This window comes from Lithobates pipiens, unplaced genomic scaffold (genome assembly GCF_037356315.1).
Source record: "Lithobates pipiens isolate NorthernLeopardFrog02 unplaced genomic scaffold, aLitPip1_a1.2 Scaffold_18, whole genome shotgun sequence".
NCBI classification, from domain to species: Eukaryota; Metazoa; Chordata; class Amphibia; order Anura; family Ranidae; genus Lithobates; species Lithobates pipiens.
The window spans coordinates 332,823,431-332,839,329 of record NW_027507758.1 but is presented as its reverse complement, the minus strand read 5'-3'; the positions used below and the strand labels follow the sequence as shown (position 1 = coordinate 332,839,329).

Here is a 15,899-nt window from a genome sequence, read left to right as displayed (position 1 = left end):
AACTTTCATCATATTTATAATGCGGTAAATGTAATATAAGTGAATGCTTACTGTGCGGTGGGAACATTTGGGGTAAATGTGCAGCGAATGTGTGGTGAACTTAATAATAATATTATTTCATTATTTGCTATATAAATATACAGTATGAGCATTATCCTCCATACAGCGTTTTAACATCTATTAACATCTTATGTTAAAATAAATAAACAGAGATTTTAAATACCGCTAGCTTCTGAATGGTGCAGGACGAGATGTCTTTTAAAAATTGAGCCATACGCATTTATGAGAAATAGAGGCTTTCAGTATTAAATACACAGTTTGTGCAAAGAATATATGTATGCTTTTCTGCTCACAGAATATAGACATAGAGCTTTGGGGTTGATTTACTGAAGGCAAATAGAAATAGACGGTGCACGTTGCAAGTGCAATTGCCCTCATTTTCCCTAGAGCTTAGTAAATGAGCAGAAGCTCTGCTGACGTCCTTCATCCATTGCAAGCAAAAATGCAGGTTTTTAGATTTTCCTTGCATGTGAATGGGTATTCTTTGTAAAGTGACACTTTACCTCATTTTCTAAACTCTGAAGCAACTGCACTCACAAAGTGCACAGCCTATTTGCGTTTGAAAAATCAACTCTTTTGTCAAAGCCTGTTTTAATGGAGAAATTTAAGGCTTACTTAACAACCAGTAAATGAACAACTAACTCTTTCGTCAGAAATATTTAATATACAGGACAACTTGCAAAGTCCAGCAGTTAGGAGTATATCATTTACAGCACAGCAAACAGTGGGCAGGAGTATTCCCAGTGCAGAGTAGTCAGTTGGTATAGTGGAGTAGTACCCCTTTACATTTGGTGGTCAGTGGAGAAGTGACCACTTAAATTGGTGATCCATGTAGAAATTTCACTCTTACATTGATGGTCAATGGAGACATGCCCCCCTACATTTGGTGGTCAGTAGACAAGTGGCCACTTACATTGGTGATCCATGGAGTAGTCTCACTTTTACACTGGTGATCAAAAGAGACATGCACCCTTACATTTGGTATTGGTGGTGTAGTGCCCCCTTACATCGTGGTCATTGAAGAAGTGCCCGTCACACAGTTGGTGACTATAGTAATTTCCCTTTACATTGGGTGGTCAATGGAGAAATGTTCTGAAAACAACACTGGAAATATTTAGGCACTTTTTGGCAGGAGATCACTCCTATTAGCAGTGCCAGCATGTCAATTGGTTGTCACCAGAACCAGTGCACCCAGCAACAAACCCACAAAGTTTGCCTCAGGTATTGGGTCCTAGTAACACCCATAGAAAGGACAACCTCCATAACTGTTGCTGATCAGTCAGCGTGCTGACTGAACAAAAAGAGAATAACTAACTAGCTATAGCCAGCTTTACTTTCAGTCTGAACAATACTATAGAGAGGTTAAATTAGGCTGATATCATCACAGATTCAGGTATTTACACTATTTGCATTCAAGATATTTTTTCATCAATATGTTTCTGTAGTAAATGGTGTTTTTTTTTTTTTTTTACTTTTAATATCTGCTGGGAATACAGCTTGATTTTAACTGGTAAGCAATGTTATATAATTTTCTTACAATAGGACACCATAGCATAAGATGGCCATAGACTTAACATAGTAGATGAACATGCAAGCACAATCCACCTGTCCCCAGGGCACCACGTCCTTGAATTCAAATGGTGTCCCGGAACTACCATTTGTGTTTATACTGTGCAGATGTCTGTAGGATGCATGCTGCTGAAATCTCCGGTGGTGGCTTAAACATAGAAAATATCAGTCACTGGATAACCTAATCTAATTGCTTTTTCCCTAAGGTGTCTCAGTTACTATTCTCTGCAAAATTAGCAAAAAAAAAATTAAATCATCAATGCAAGACACACATACTCATCTAAGTAAGTTGCACACACAAGAATATACACATATTTAACATATTTTACCTTTTAGGGCCTATTCACACCTTTACCTGTTTTTTTTTTATATATAATCTTTATTTTATTTTCGTAAAACGTACAAAAACATACAATGCACAATAAAGTCGACAATGTATCTTTATCATGGGTGTTACGTAACTAATCTTGAGAAAGAGATCTAACATTGTACAACACCTGAGTGAGATCGGGGCCGAAAAAGAAAAACAGTAACCATACAACTGGAAAAACATTGGGAGGAGGAAGGGGGAATAGGGTTATACCGTCACAAGTTACAACATGGAGGGGGACCTACCCCGGAGACCTTGCACAAGGCCCACACCCCCAACAGCTGTTGGTACCTGTAATGGGGCACAACGCCCCAGGCCACCGGCAGGGTCCCGACCGACACCCCCCCCCGGAGTGGGGCCAAACAGGGGCGTACAAAGCGGGGGGGCGGGGGGGCGTGCCGCCCCGGGTGCCACACACCGGGGGGTGTCAGGCCAGCACCCCCCCCGCAACTGAAGTGTCAGACAGCGCCGTGCCTCGGGTTCGCAGCCCACACAGAGCGAGCCCGAGGCACTGGCAGTGGGCGGCATTGCAGGGGGGGGTGCGAGCAGCACCCGAGTGGAGTGACATCTGCCGGCTCAGTGATCCGGGACCCGGCTCCCCTTCTCTCTGTGGTCGCGTCGCGCGGCCGTTCTGATCAGTCTCGGGCAGCGGCTGTCACTCACACCCGAGCAGAGTGAAGCTGCCTCCCCCTCCTCCATGCACAGCACTGTGTAGACAAGGAGGGGGAGGCGGCTTCACTCTGCTCGGCTGTGAGTGACAGCCGCTGCCCGAGACTGATCAGAACGGCGCGACGTGAGTCACGTGACCACAGAGAGAAGGGGATTATTGCGCCGGGTCCCGGATCACTGAGCCGACAGGTGACACTCCACTCGGGTGCTGCTCGCACCTCCACCCTGCAATGCCGCTGCCTTGGGCTCCAGGTACACTATGGGTCCTTAGGGGAGGCTGTGCACTGTAGGGGGGTTCTTTACTGTGGTGGGTCCTGCACTGTAGGGGGTCTGCACTGTAGGGGGGGTCCTGCACTGTAGGGGGTCTGCACTGTAGGGGGGGTCCTGCACTGTAGGGGGGTCCTGCCAGGGGCGTACTAAGTGGGGGGGGCGGGGGGCGTGCCGCCCCGGGTGCCACACACCGGGGGGGTGTCAGGCCAGCGCCCCCCCCGCAACTGAAGTGTCAGACAGCGCCGTGCCTCGGGTTCGCAGCCCACACAGAGAGAGCCCGAGGCACTGGCAGTGGGCGGCATTGCAGGGGGGGGGTGCGAGCAGCACCCGAGTGGAGTGACATCTGCCGGCTCAGTGATCCGGGACCCGGTGGGGTGCTGTGTAATGTAAAGGGGTCCAGAGGTACAAGGGCTGTGTAATGTAAAGGGGTCCAGAGGTACAAGGGCTGTGTAATGTAAAGGGGTCCAGAGGTTCAGGGTGCTGTGTAATGTAAAGGGATCCATAGGTACAAGGGCTGTGTAATGTAAAGGGGTCAGGAGGTTCAGGGTGCTATGTTATGTAAAGGGGTCCAGAGGTACAAGAGCTGAGTAATGTAAAGGGGTCCAGAGGTGCAGGCTGCTGTGTAATGTAAAGGGGTCCAGAGGTGCAGGGGGCTGTGTAATGTAAAGAGGTCCTTAGGTGCAAGGTCCTGTGTAATGTAAAGGGGTCCAGAGGTGCAGGGTGCTGTGGAGGGGTCTGTACTGTAGGGGAGGATTCTGTACTGTAGGGGGGTCTACACTGTAGATGGGGGTCTGTATGGTAGGGAGGGGGGTCTGCACTGTAGGGGATCTGTGTAACATGCAGAGGGTCCAGAGCTGTGAGGGGCTGTGTAATGTAAAGGGGTGCAGAGGTGCAGGGTGCTGTGTAATGTAAAGGGGTCCAGAGGTACAAGGGCTGTGTAATGTAAAGGGGTCCAGAGGTTCAGGGTGCTGTGTAATGTAAAGGGATCCATAGGTACAAGGGCTGTGTAATGTAAAGGGGTCAGGAGGTTCAGGGTGCTATGTTATGTAAAGGGGTCCAGAGGTACAAGAGCTGTGTAATGTAAAGGGGTCCAGAGGTGTAGGCTGCTGTGTAATGTAAAGGGGTCCAGAGGTGCAGGGGGCTGTGTAATGTAAAGAGGTCCTTAGGTGCAAGGTCCTGTGTAATGTAAAGGGGCCCAGAGGTGCAGGGTGCTGTGTAATTTAAAGGGGTCCAGAGGTGCAGTTGTGGAGAGGGGGGGGGGGTACACAGTAGTGACAAAAAGATATTGAAGGATGCAGAGGTATGCAGGGGACACGGTGGGTGTTTTTACATTTTATGGTGGGGGGGTGCCAGATAGAGGATCCGCCCCGGGTGCCAAATGCTCTAGGTACGCCCCTGGGGCCAAAGAGCCTCCATCATACCTCCATCACACCTTTACCTGTTTTAATACCCATGTACATAGAATGCTATTTGGGATGAATAGTAATGCACATATAGAGTGCATTACCTTCCATTGTTGTAATGTGTCTTAATATGATAAATGTAAATGATCACCTTGTAAAACAATCTATTCAGTTTAAAATAGAAATGAAAGGCAAAAAATTCATGTCTCGATATAAAAAAGGGAGAAAAGTCATTTATAATTTTTTTTTTTATAAGTGATCACATTCCCTCTGTTCTCCGCTGCATAAGAACTAGGGGGAGGAGAAGCAGCAGTACATTTAACTTCCCAGTGAAAGGCTGTGCAGGGGAGGCGTGTCTGGACAAGTCTGCGCTATAGGGTGAAGGAGAGTTCCCAACATAGCTAGAGAGCTGACAATGGTGTGCTCTTCTGCTTAGTGTGGTCAGTTTTTAACAGGAAAGGAGAGGGACTGGCAGAAACACCAGGAACACACAAAGTAGGAACACACAAAGGAAGCAATACAAAGAGAACAGGGTACATTTTCACAAAAGTACATGGTTCAGCAGGCACATATCAGGAATATGAAATATTGGGGTAACAAACACTGTAAAGTGTGAGTTTTAGTGAACTTTTGAATGATGCTTTGATATAAATCCTGCTATACTAATGTGCATTTATATTTTGAGTGCATGTTGTGGCTTGTGGCGCTAAGTTTATTCGTCATTAAAGTGACCCTGTTCCCACAAAGCCGCTTCTAAACACAAGGCAGCCAGAAAGGCTTAGAGTGTGTTTAGAAGTGGTGACAGGGTCACTTTAAACATTGAGAAATCATCAGATGTCCCATTCTAACTGAATTTACTTTCTACTTATAGTAATGTTTTCATACTCAACTGTTTTTGGTATTTCTTTTTTGCCATGTTTGAAAAGGCTTCCCATAATACATACCAAAGGGAACTGCCACTCAAAGCTCACAAGCCACCCATATCTGTGGTTTCAGGTGCCAGTCGATGGAGCTACCCACATGGAACAAACAAACAAGTTGGCCACAGTCCAATGGGGTCAGCCTTAAAGTATAACTAAAGGCAACATTTTATTTTTTCATTTTGAATAGAGTGTAGTGGGATAAGAGCACTTGTCAGTTTATATTGCTGTCTGTGCCCCCGGTAGGGAGATTCACCCTCTTTATTTGTACTGTTTACCATTATCATTGAAAGCAAAAGTAAAAGAAGATCCCACATTTTGGGTTGTTTCCAGAAAAGTTATAGAGGGGAACCCATAGAGCAGGGATATGCAATTAGCGGACCTCCAGCTGTTACAAAACTACAAGTCCCATCATGCCTCTGCCCCTGGGTGTCATGCTTGTGGCTGTCAGAGTCTTGCTATGCCTCATGGGAATTGTAGTTCTGCAACAGCTGGAGGTCCGCTAATTGCATATCCCTGCCATAGAGAGTACTCTTTTGTTAGGTTCCTTTTCAATAGATGGCCCTTTTATAATGTTTTGTGTAATAATGCTTGTGTAATGTTTACTTTGTAAGATGTTTTTTTTAAGAACTAACAGTGTACAGTACATCTTGTTTTTGTAAATTGTTTCTGCATTTTGGATTCATTGTATCTGGTGAGGCTGACCACAAGTTTAGTTGAACAGCTGAACAAAGTACACTAAATTCAGTTAAGAGGCTTTGTAAATGTGAACATGTTTTAATTGGTTGCATCTTTTATTTCCAGAATCGCTCAGCGAGCAGTTGTATGAAGCTGTGTCCACCTGTATACTGCATTCATTGGTCATCCTAGCACAACTTTTAGGTTGTGACATAGAATCTTTCATGACTGAACTTGAAGTATTTGATCAAGCATTAGATGGATTTAATCCTCAGAAAAAAATTAAATTTAAGGTTCTTCTGGGATCTAAAATTCAGACACATAAACTGAGGTAATGCGTTTTCATACATTTGCTGTACATATACTGTATTTGTAATTCTGTAAAAAAAAAAAAAAAGATTTCCTGGTATGAGTTGTATTTCAGCAGCTATGCCAGTGGAGCATTATGCTGAGTGCAAAGATTAAACCAAGGGGTTGGGTTTACTAAAGGCAAATGGACTGTTCACTTTTCAAGTGTAGTTGCACTCTGCAAGTGCAGATTCTCCAGGACTTAGTAAATGAGGCGAAGCTCAGCTGACATTCATCAGCCAAATATGTGCAAGAAAAAAATGCTGTTTTTTTATTTTATTTTTTATTTTACTTGTATGTGATTTGTTATTCTTTGCAAAGTTTAGCTTACTAAGCTATGGAGCAACTGCACTTGCAAAGTGCACAGTCTATTTGTCTTTAGTAAATCAACCCCCATGTCTCTTAAGATTAAAGCTACATTTGTCCCATCATGTCATTGCTAAAAATAATGGGTTCTCCATGGATTCATCACCTTTTACGTCTTCAGTATATATATTCGAATTGAAATGTGGTGCACATAAAAGCATAAATGTTCCAGCATGATAAATCGGATAAACATACTGGAATAATGACACACAAAAGCAAGCATAGAGGAGAGCTAGGGATCCCTCTAGAAGGGTATGGAGTGTAGTAAAGCATGTAGTAGTATGGTCTAGCGGCTAGACTCTAGCCCTATCTGCAGTCAGTTTTGATGGGAAACACTAGGTAGGTGGACTAGTCCACAAATAGTCACAAGGGGCAAGATTCATCGCCTTCCAATCAGGGCAAAACTGAAAGATTCTCAACTACCCATTATATAGGTAATTAATATTACTTAGTAAATTACTTGCTCTACTGCCCTGTCACAGAAATTCAGCATAGGTAAAATGTTTTTAAAAGTGATAGCATTAATAAAAAAATGCATTTAAGTGGATTTAAAAAATAAATACAAATAAGACATAGCAAAGGCAGAGAAGACTGTCAGGGACATTGCTAGGTCTACAAAGGATCTGGGGCTATAGCCCATAGCAGCGTAGTAAAGGAAGTCATACGCTTGGGCGGGCATACACATGTATATACAGTAATATGTGTGTGTATCCCCAGAGAGCCCGCCCCCCCTTACATCAGGGTCCCCAGAGAGTCCCCCCTTACATCAGGGTCCCCAGAGAGCCTCCTGCTTGCATCAAGGTCCCCAGAGAGCCCCCCACTTGCATCAGGGTTTCCAGAGAGCCCCCCACTTACATCAGGGTCCCCAGCGAGCCTCCTCTCCCCTTGTGAACCCCTGCAGAGACTTGGGGCTGTGGGTCCCAGATTCGGGGCTATAGCCCCAAAAGCCACCTCCTAGCAATGCCACTGAAGACTGTCAAACTTACCCCCAATGCAGGAGGACAGACACTATAGCTGACTGCTGTGTTCTCCATCTCTAGCAGCCCCCTTTTCCATAAGGCCCTACCGGCACTTGGTGGCCCTCAGGTCTTATACATAATGCTATAGTGCCTGGCTACCAGGGCAGGTGCAAACTGGTACCTGTGGTTGGCAGACAGGCAGAGTGGTTCAATGACAGTCCAGGTAAAAGGCAAGTGGAGTTCGGAGAATAGTCGTAAATATTTGATCCGGGGTCATAAACTGGGAAATCCAATCTAGCAGGGCAGACAAACAGGCAGCTTGATCAGTTATTACACACACTATCACAAGCATGAGACTGCAAGCTTGGCTGGCTTATGTCAGGTTTGGTTTCCACCTAGAGTCTGGCGACAATCAATCACCTTGCAGGTGAACAGACAGACAAGGAGGAGAATGCCATAGCCAAAACCAAGATGCTGGAACCAGCAGCTATGATGGAGCAGGAGCGCAGAAGTTCCTGACAGAATCTATTCATATACAAGATGCATATACCCTGTCATTATACAAATGTATAATCTCTAACATAACAATATTGAATATGGTTTGTGATTTCTGCCTTTTATTCAAACTAAGAACATAGAGATTTATATTTTGCTGTCTTGGGAAAACCTGAATAATAAAGTACTATGGTGGTAATCCCATATACAGTATGTATTAGGGCTGAGTGTAACACGTATGGCTTGTGGTCATGCTCATGATGCTTTTGAAATATCATATTTTACTGCTTCTGCTAATAAACAAGACAATCCCCACGGATGCTGGAAGTACATTATACCCATGAGTGCTGAGTCAATGATGTCCTTTAATTATTCATGATTTGACATCTTGCGTCATGATCTGCTGTGGAGTTTTGAGTTAACATGTTGCAGGCTGAGATTCAAAGCTTTGTACAAGAAACCTCTGGTTTCCAGTTAGTCTATCTGCTGTCTCTTGACAAAGCTTGGCACACTTTCCATTTGGGATGCAGACACTTTCCCTTAGTTTTTACTAAAACATTGGAGGTCCAGCAACATGGTCTATGACCTGAGGGTGCTAATATCTGTAACTGCTGCTGATATTACACATTTTACCCAGTAGAAGTTCACAATAATAGTAATTATTACTGGTAATGGTGGATTTCAAAATGGCAATACATATAGGCACGTGTCTCTAAAAGTTGTCACCTTTATCTGATGCATTCCGTAAACCTCACCTCAGCTTTTATTTTCCCCCTCTGCAGGTTTAGGCTTTCTCTTATCTTTAAAATTCCACACATCCTTATAGATCCCACTATGGATGTTGCCCAGGACACCATCAAGCAAGTTGTTCTTTCCATTATAAACATCAGTGATTCTTTGAGCTGGTGGTCTGGAGAAAGGAAGGGGCAAGCTTTTAATGTGTCCATAGCTGCAAACAACAAGCTGCAACACATTGTGAGAAAGGTTGAGACAACAATGAGAGGTATATAAAAACCGTTTTCTATTAATATTTTATTTTTACATTTGTATATAAAAGTATATTGTACGAAAGTAAATACATAATATAATATTAAACCAAGTCCAACAAAATACTATTTCAGATTATGGTAGATCTGGACAGTTATAGTAAGTTGAGTTCCTGGGTCTGCACACCTACTATGGCCATTATGAGGGTGTCCAACTTTCCATTGAGAAAAAGGTTGAGACAACAATTTTATATATTTTTGATTATTATACAGTGGTGTGAAAAAGTGTTTGCCCCCCTCCTCATTTCCTGTTCCTTTGCATGTTTGTCACACTTAAGTGTTTCGGAACATCAAACCAATTTAAACAATAGTCAAGGACAACACAAGTAAACACAAAATGCAATTTGTAAATGAAGGTGTTTATTATTAAAGGTGAAAAAAAAATCCAAACCATCATGGCACTGTGTGAAAAAGTGATTGCCCCCTTGTTAAAACATACTATAACTGTGGTTGTCCACACCTGAGTTCAATTTCTATAGCCACACCCAGGCCTGATTATTGCCACACCTGTTCACAATCAAGGCATCACTTAAATAGGAGCTGCTTGACACAGTAAGGTCCACCAGAAGATCCTTAAAAGCTACACATCATGCCGAGACCCAAAGAAATTCAGGAACAATTGAGAAAGAAAGTAATTGAGATCTATCAGTCTGGAAAGGGTTATAAAGCCATTTCCAAAGCTTTGGGAATCCAGCGAACCACAGTGAGAGCCATTATCCACAAATGGCGAAGACATGGAACAGTGGTGAACCTTCCCAGGAGTGGCCGGCCGCCCAAAATTACCCCAAGAGCGCAGCGACGACTCATCCAAGAGGTCACAAAAGACCCCACAACAACGTCCAAGGAACTGCAGGCCTCACTTGCCTCAGTTAAGGTCAGCGTTCATGCCTCCACCATCAGGAAAAGACTGGGCAAAAATGGCCTGCATGGCAGAGTTCCAAGGAGAAAACCACTGCTGAGCAAAAAGAACATCAAAGCTCGTCTCAATTTCTCCACAACACATCTTGATGATCCCCAAGACTTTTGGGACAACATTCTGTGGACCGATGAGACAAAAGTGGAACTCTTTGGAAGGTGTGTGTCCAAGTATATCTGGCGTAGAAGGAACACTGCATTTCATAAAAAGAACATTATACCAACAGTAAAATATGGTGGTGGTAGTGTGATGGTCTGGGGCTGTTTTGCTGCTTCAGGACCTGGAAGACTTTCCGTGATAAAAGGAACTATGAATTCTGCTGTCTACCAAGAGATCCTGAAGGAGAATGTCCGACCATCTGTTCGTGTACTCAAGCTGAAACGAACTTGGGTTCTGCAGCAGGACAATGATCCTAAACACACCAGCAAGTCCACCACCGAATGGCTGAAGAAAAACAAAATGAAGACTTTGGAGTGGAATAGCCAAAGTCCTGACCTGAATCCTATTGAGATGTTGTGGTATGACCTTAAAAAGGCCGTTCATGCTCGAAAACCCTCTAATGTAACTGAATTAGGACAATTCTGCAAAGATGAGTGGGCCAAAATTCCTCCAGGACGCTGTAAAAGCCTCATTGCACGTTATCGCAAACGCTTGGTTGCAGTTGTTGCTGCTAAGGGTGACCCAACCAGTTATTAGGTTTAGGGGGCAATCACTTTTTCACACAGGGCCATGATGGTTTGGATTTTTTTTCACCTTTAATAATAAACACCTTCATTTACAAATTGCATTTTGTGTTTACTTGTGTTGTCCTTGACTATTGTTTAAATTGGTTTGATGTTCCGAAACACTTAAGTGTGACAAACATGCAAAGGAACAGGAAATGAGGAAGGGGGCAAACACTTTTTCACACCACTGTAGGTGCTGGAGATTTATAGTAGGCCGAGTTCCTGGGTCTGCACACCTGCTGTGGCCATTATAAGGGTGTCCAACTTTCCATGTTGAATTTTTTTTATGTTAAGGTGAATGTAATAGCAGGTGCTGGAGCAGAAAGGTGGGTAGGAACATCCAAAAGTACTAGGTACTAGTACAGGGCTGGCACAATCCACTAGACTCCATGTTCTGTGTGTCACAAAAAAAATCTATTTAAAGGGGTTGTAAAGGTTTGTTTTTTATTTTCTAAATAGGTTCCTTTAAGCTAGTGCATTCTTGGTTCACTTACCTTTTCCTTCGATTTCCGTTCTAAATGTTTTTTTTCTTTGTTTCCTTTGTCTGAATTTCTCACTTCCTGTTCCTCCTCCGTAAGCTGTTCAGGCTGACTAAACACCGCTGAGATGATGGTGTGAAGTTTACTGAGGAGAAACAGGAAGTGAGAAATTCAGACAAAGAAAAAAAACATTTAGAAGGGAAATCAAAGGAAAAGGTAAGTGAACCAACAATGCACTAGCTTAAAGGAACCAATTTAGAAAATAAAAAACTAACCTTTACAACCCCTTTAATTCAACCTATGTTACTGGGCAGCCCTAAACCAATTACAGTAACTTGTACATTGTTTAGTAAAATATATTTGTATATAATAATTAACTGTCATTTTATTATAGATATTCACCCAGTGGTAAAGAAGCACCTTTTCAGCCTAAGCTGTTATGACTTCCTGTGGGCGGATAACATGTACAAACAGAGTGAGGAGTTTTTAATAGGCAATCCATGCCTTGCTATCATTCACAGGGAAGTGAAACGACTTTTAGATATTGAAGAAAAAATTAAAGGTTATCCTGAGGTAAGGACATTATATAACCAATCATATCTCACCCATCTCAGATAAGTCTGCCCTAATATTTCTTGATGTTACTAGTAAATGAGGGGCTTTTCTTTTTTACATATTTTGTCAGCTACAGGAGCTGAATAACAAAATGAGTCATTTTCAATCCAACCCATGTTTATACTTTGTAAAACTGCCAAAGGATTGTGAGAAAATCAATTAGTACATTTTTATTTCAGAAGGGAAACTTTAGTGCTGTTGACATTTTGCAGGACTACATTTTTGCAACAATATGCTCACTCACTGCCCCAGCTAGTCTCAAATCAAAGAGTTGTTAGCAATATTAAAACCCTGTTAAAGCCCTATTAATCCCTCATTACTTCTAACTGTAAAGCAGCCTTTCTCAACCTTTTTACTACAAAGGAAATTATTTCCAGGTCTCAAGGAACCCGTGGTTAGGAAATTGGTCATTAGTGGGTTATTAGGAAATCCCCCCATACATTTGGTGGTCAGTGGAAAGAATGATTGTCCCGCCTTACAGTGCTGGTTAGAAAGCCACCCTTACAGACAGCTAAAATGATCATTGGTGTCATACTACTGATTTTGGCAAGTGGGGATAAAACTGGAACTATGAAGGCACCATCTGATGGGAGGTCACTTAGCCACAGATTAAGATATCCCTAGTAGGGATAAGCCGAACACCCCCGGTTCGGTTCGCACCAGAACCTTTGAACGGACCTAAAATTCATTCAAACTTTAGAACCTTATTAAAGTCTATGGGACTCGAAAGTTTGAAATCAAAAGTGCTAATTTTAAAGGCTAATATGCAAGATATGCAACAGCCAACACCAGCAATAAGTGGTATCTTCAGGTGTATACTGTGCTGGAGGCACACAACACCCACTTTAACTCCTGCTGATGCCTGTATTAGAGAACACCAGCAATAAAGGGTAGATACAGGTGTATACTGTGCTGTGCTGGAGGCACACAACACCCACTAACTCCTGCAGATGCCTTAATTATAGAACACCAGCAATAAAGGTTAGATACAGGTGTATACTGTGCTGGAGGCACACAACACCCACTAACTCCTGCAGATGCCTTAATTAGAGAAAAACAGCAATAAAGGGTAGATACAGGTGTATACTGTGCTGGAGGCACACAACACCCACTTTAACTTTAAGATGCCTGAGAAAAGAACCCACTGTCCCTGCCTATCTAGCTCTTTCCCTGCACGCCAGAACACACTACACAAGGCTGCCGCGCTGGCAGCCTTATATAGTGTGGGGTGTGTACTAAACCCCCTGAGCTATAATTGGCCACAGGCATCATGCCTGTGGCCAATTATGGCTCTCCTCGCTGCCGGCGCTGTGATTGGCCAAGCATGCGGGGTCACAGTGCATGCTTGGCCAATCATGAGCCAGCAATGCACTGCGAAGGCGTAGTGCATTGTGGGCTGTTCGGTGCCACACGAATTTGGTGTGAACAGTCCACAAAGTTCTGAATTCGCCGCACAGATGAACGGCCTATGTTCGAGTCGAACACCGAGCTCATCCCTAATCCCTAGTAACCTCTGGAGGAGCCCTGGTTGAGAATGGCTGCTGTAATTTATTCAGACTGCATATACAGTGCCTTGAAAAAATATTCATACCCCTTGAAATTTTCCACATTTTGTCATGTTGGAACTGCAAACCTACCAAGACATGGCTGTCCACCTAAACTGACAGGCCAGGCAAGGAGAGCATTAATCGTGAATCTGTCCACAGGACAACTATTAGTCGTTCACTCCACATTTCTGGCCTTTATGGAAGAGTGGCAAGAAGAAATCCATTGTTGAAAGAAAGCCATAAGAAGTCCCATTTGTAGTTTGCAAGAAGCCATGCGGGGGATACAGCAAACATGTGGAAGAAAGTGCTCTGGTCATATGAGACCAAAATTTAACTTTTTGGTCCAAAAGCAAAACTCTATGTGTGGCAGGAAACTAACACTGCACATCACCCTGAACACACCATCCCCACCCTGAACATGGTGGTGGCAGCAGCATCATCATACTTTTCTTCAACAGGGACAGGAAAGCTGGTCAGAGTTTAAGGGAAGAGGGATGGATCCAAATACAGGGCAATCTTAGAAGAAAACCTGTTAGAGGCTGCAAAAGACTTGAGTTTTTAGATATTTTGCAAAGCAGAATGGTGCAATGAAAGGTGGTTCTACAAAGTATGGACTTGGGGGGGGGGGGCCCTGAATACAAATGTATGCCATACTTTTCACATATTTTTGTTTTTTGTAAAGAATGTTGAAAACCATTTATCATTTTCCTTCCACTTCACAATTATGCACCACTTTGTGTTGGTCTATCACATAAAATCCCAATAAAATACATTTACTTTTTTGGTTGTGACGTGACAAAATGTGGAAAATGTGAAGGGGTATGAATACTTTTTTGAGGCACTGTACATAAATACATTTGGGGCTCTGCATCAGTGCTGCTGGAAATGTGGGCTGCTGTCTTGGGTAAAAGATCAGCAATAGAACTCTGCTATGTGTCGACAGCACAGTGTATTTTAACCCTTTCTGTAGCACGTTGCAGTTAAAAGAAAAAGTAAAGGAAACCCTATATGTATTACTGTATACACTGCCTGACTGCAGTGTTCAGTGGGAGTTTCCAATTCTAATAGCAAGTCCCTCTTGTGGTACACAACAAATTCCTCTATATCAGGGATCTGCAATTAGCGGACCTTCAGCTGTTGCAAAACTACAAGTTCCATCATTCCTCTGCCTCTGGGTGTCATGCTTGTGACTGTCAGAGTCTTGCTATGCCTCATGGGATTTGTAGTTCTGCAACAGCTGGAGGTCCGCTAATTGCATATGTCTGCTCTATATTATTGGAAAGGTGAAAGCAAGGCTACAAATCACAACATTTTACCATCAACAGAATACTGAATAATTGTTAGGTCTCATGCATATGGTCCCCAAGTACTCTGAGGTTTACTGCACTCTGAACTTAGTAAACACAGCAGAACCATAGAGCAATAAGTAATTTGTAGAGTACATCTCTCATGCACACAGTCATTGATGAAAGGCAACAACAGTTGACCACTCATAAATTGGGTAAAAACCACAGGGCTTTCAATACTAGCAAGGTTCCTAGAGGAGGTAATGGAATTTGGCAGGTCTGAAACAATTCTAGATGCAATATTTAAAGTGCCTGTATCTGAAAATAATTAAGTAAAAGAGTGATTGGTAGCGTTCATAAATGTTGCCTATTATACAGTATATAGATATGGTTGCTCAAGACTAAAATGATGGGGTGATGAATTATATTTAAAAACTGGAAAAGGAAAAGTATTGTGTTGCTCATAGCAACCACTTAGAAGTTTGGTTTCATTTCTTTAAGCTAAGAAATGTGACTGGAAGCTGAATAATTGCTACGGATACATCTTTATTTTAGTTCCCATAAGGTCTGTCCTTCTGAAAAAAAACATAAGTAAAAAAATAAAAGGCACACGTAAGTAGAGTGCTGAACAAAGTAATAAATTAGATTTACACTGTAATTTTCTGACTACATAATGGAAAATAAATGGCTTAGCATGTGACCAATGACTGCAAGCATCTGCTATATATGTCTAGTTTGTTGTGGGGTGTGTAGATCACCGTTTTAATTTCACATTTGGCCTGTATTTTCTCGTGTTTAAAATAACACTTATTCTAATACCTGTACCCCAATGGGCCAATCTTTTCTATAACCACAAATCTTAATTTAATACCAATTTAAAAATTAAAAAAAAAGTTAAATTGAAATGAAAATCTATATTGTTTTATGCTTGCTTGCTTTACGCTGGGTTCACATATGAGCACGTAGCATCTCACAGCAGGAGTCTGGTGCGTCCTCGTTCACCTTTTTGGGTCCGATTTCAGCCTGAATTTTTGGCTGAACGGACCTGAAATGGACCAAAAGACACACAGGGCTCCTGTGCAATTCCCTCCGGAGCTGCAGCGGAGATATGTGAACCGGCTCCATAGAGAGCCGGTCACAATGTCCTGCTGTGCGTATTGGATTCAGAGAAATCCACA

The 15,899-nt window shown here is 42.8% G+C and overlaps 1 protein-coding gene across 1 annotated transcript in view; it reads left to right on the top strand.

Moving 5' to 3' along the window:
• The window catches only part of LOC143988073 (dynein axonemal heavy chain 5-like), a 310,868-nt gene that overhangs the window by 75,676 nt on the left and 219,293 nt on the right, over nucleotides 1–15,899 (top strand). Inside the window, exons 23-25 of the mRNA XM_077487337.1 lie at nucleotides 6,066–6,270; nucleotides 8,890–9,110; nucleotides 11,668–11,846. Coding sequence (XP_077343463.1) covers nucleotides 6,066–6,270; nucleotides 8,890–9,110; nucleotides 11,668–11,846 — 605 coding nt within the window. The remainder of the gene's footprint in view (nucleotides 1–6,065; nucleotides 6,271–8,889; nucleotides 9,111–11,667; nucleotides 11,847–15,899) is intronic.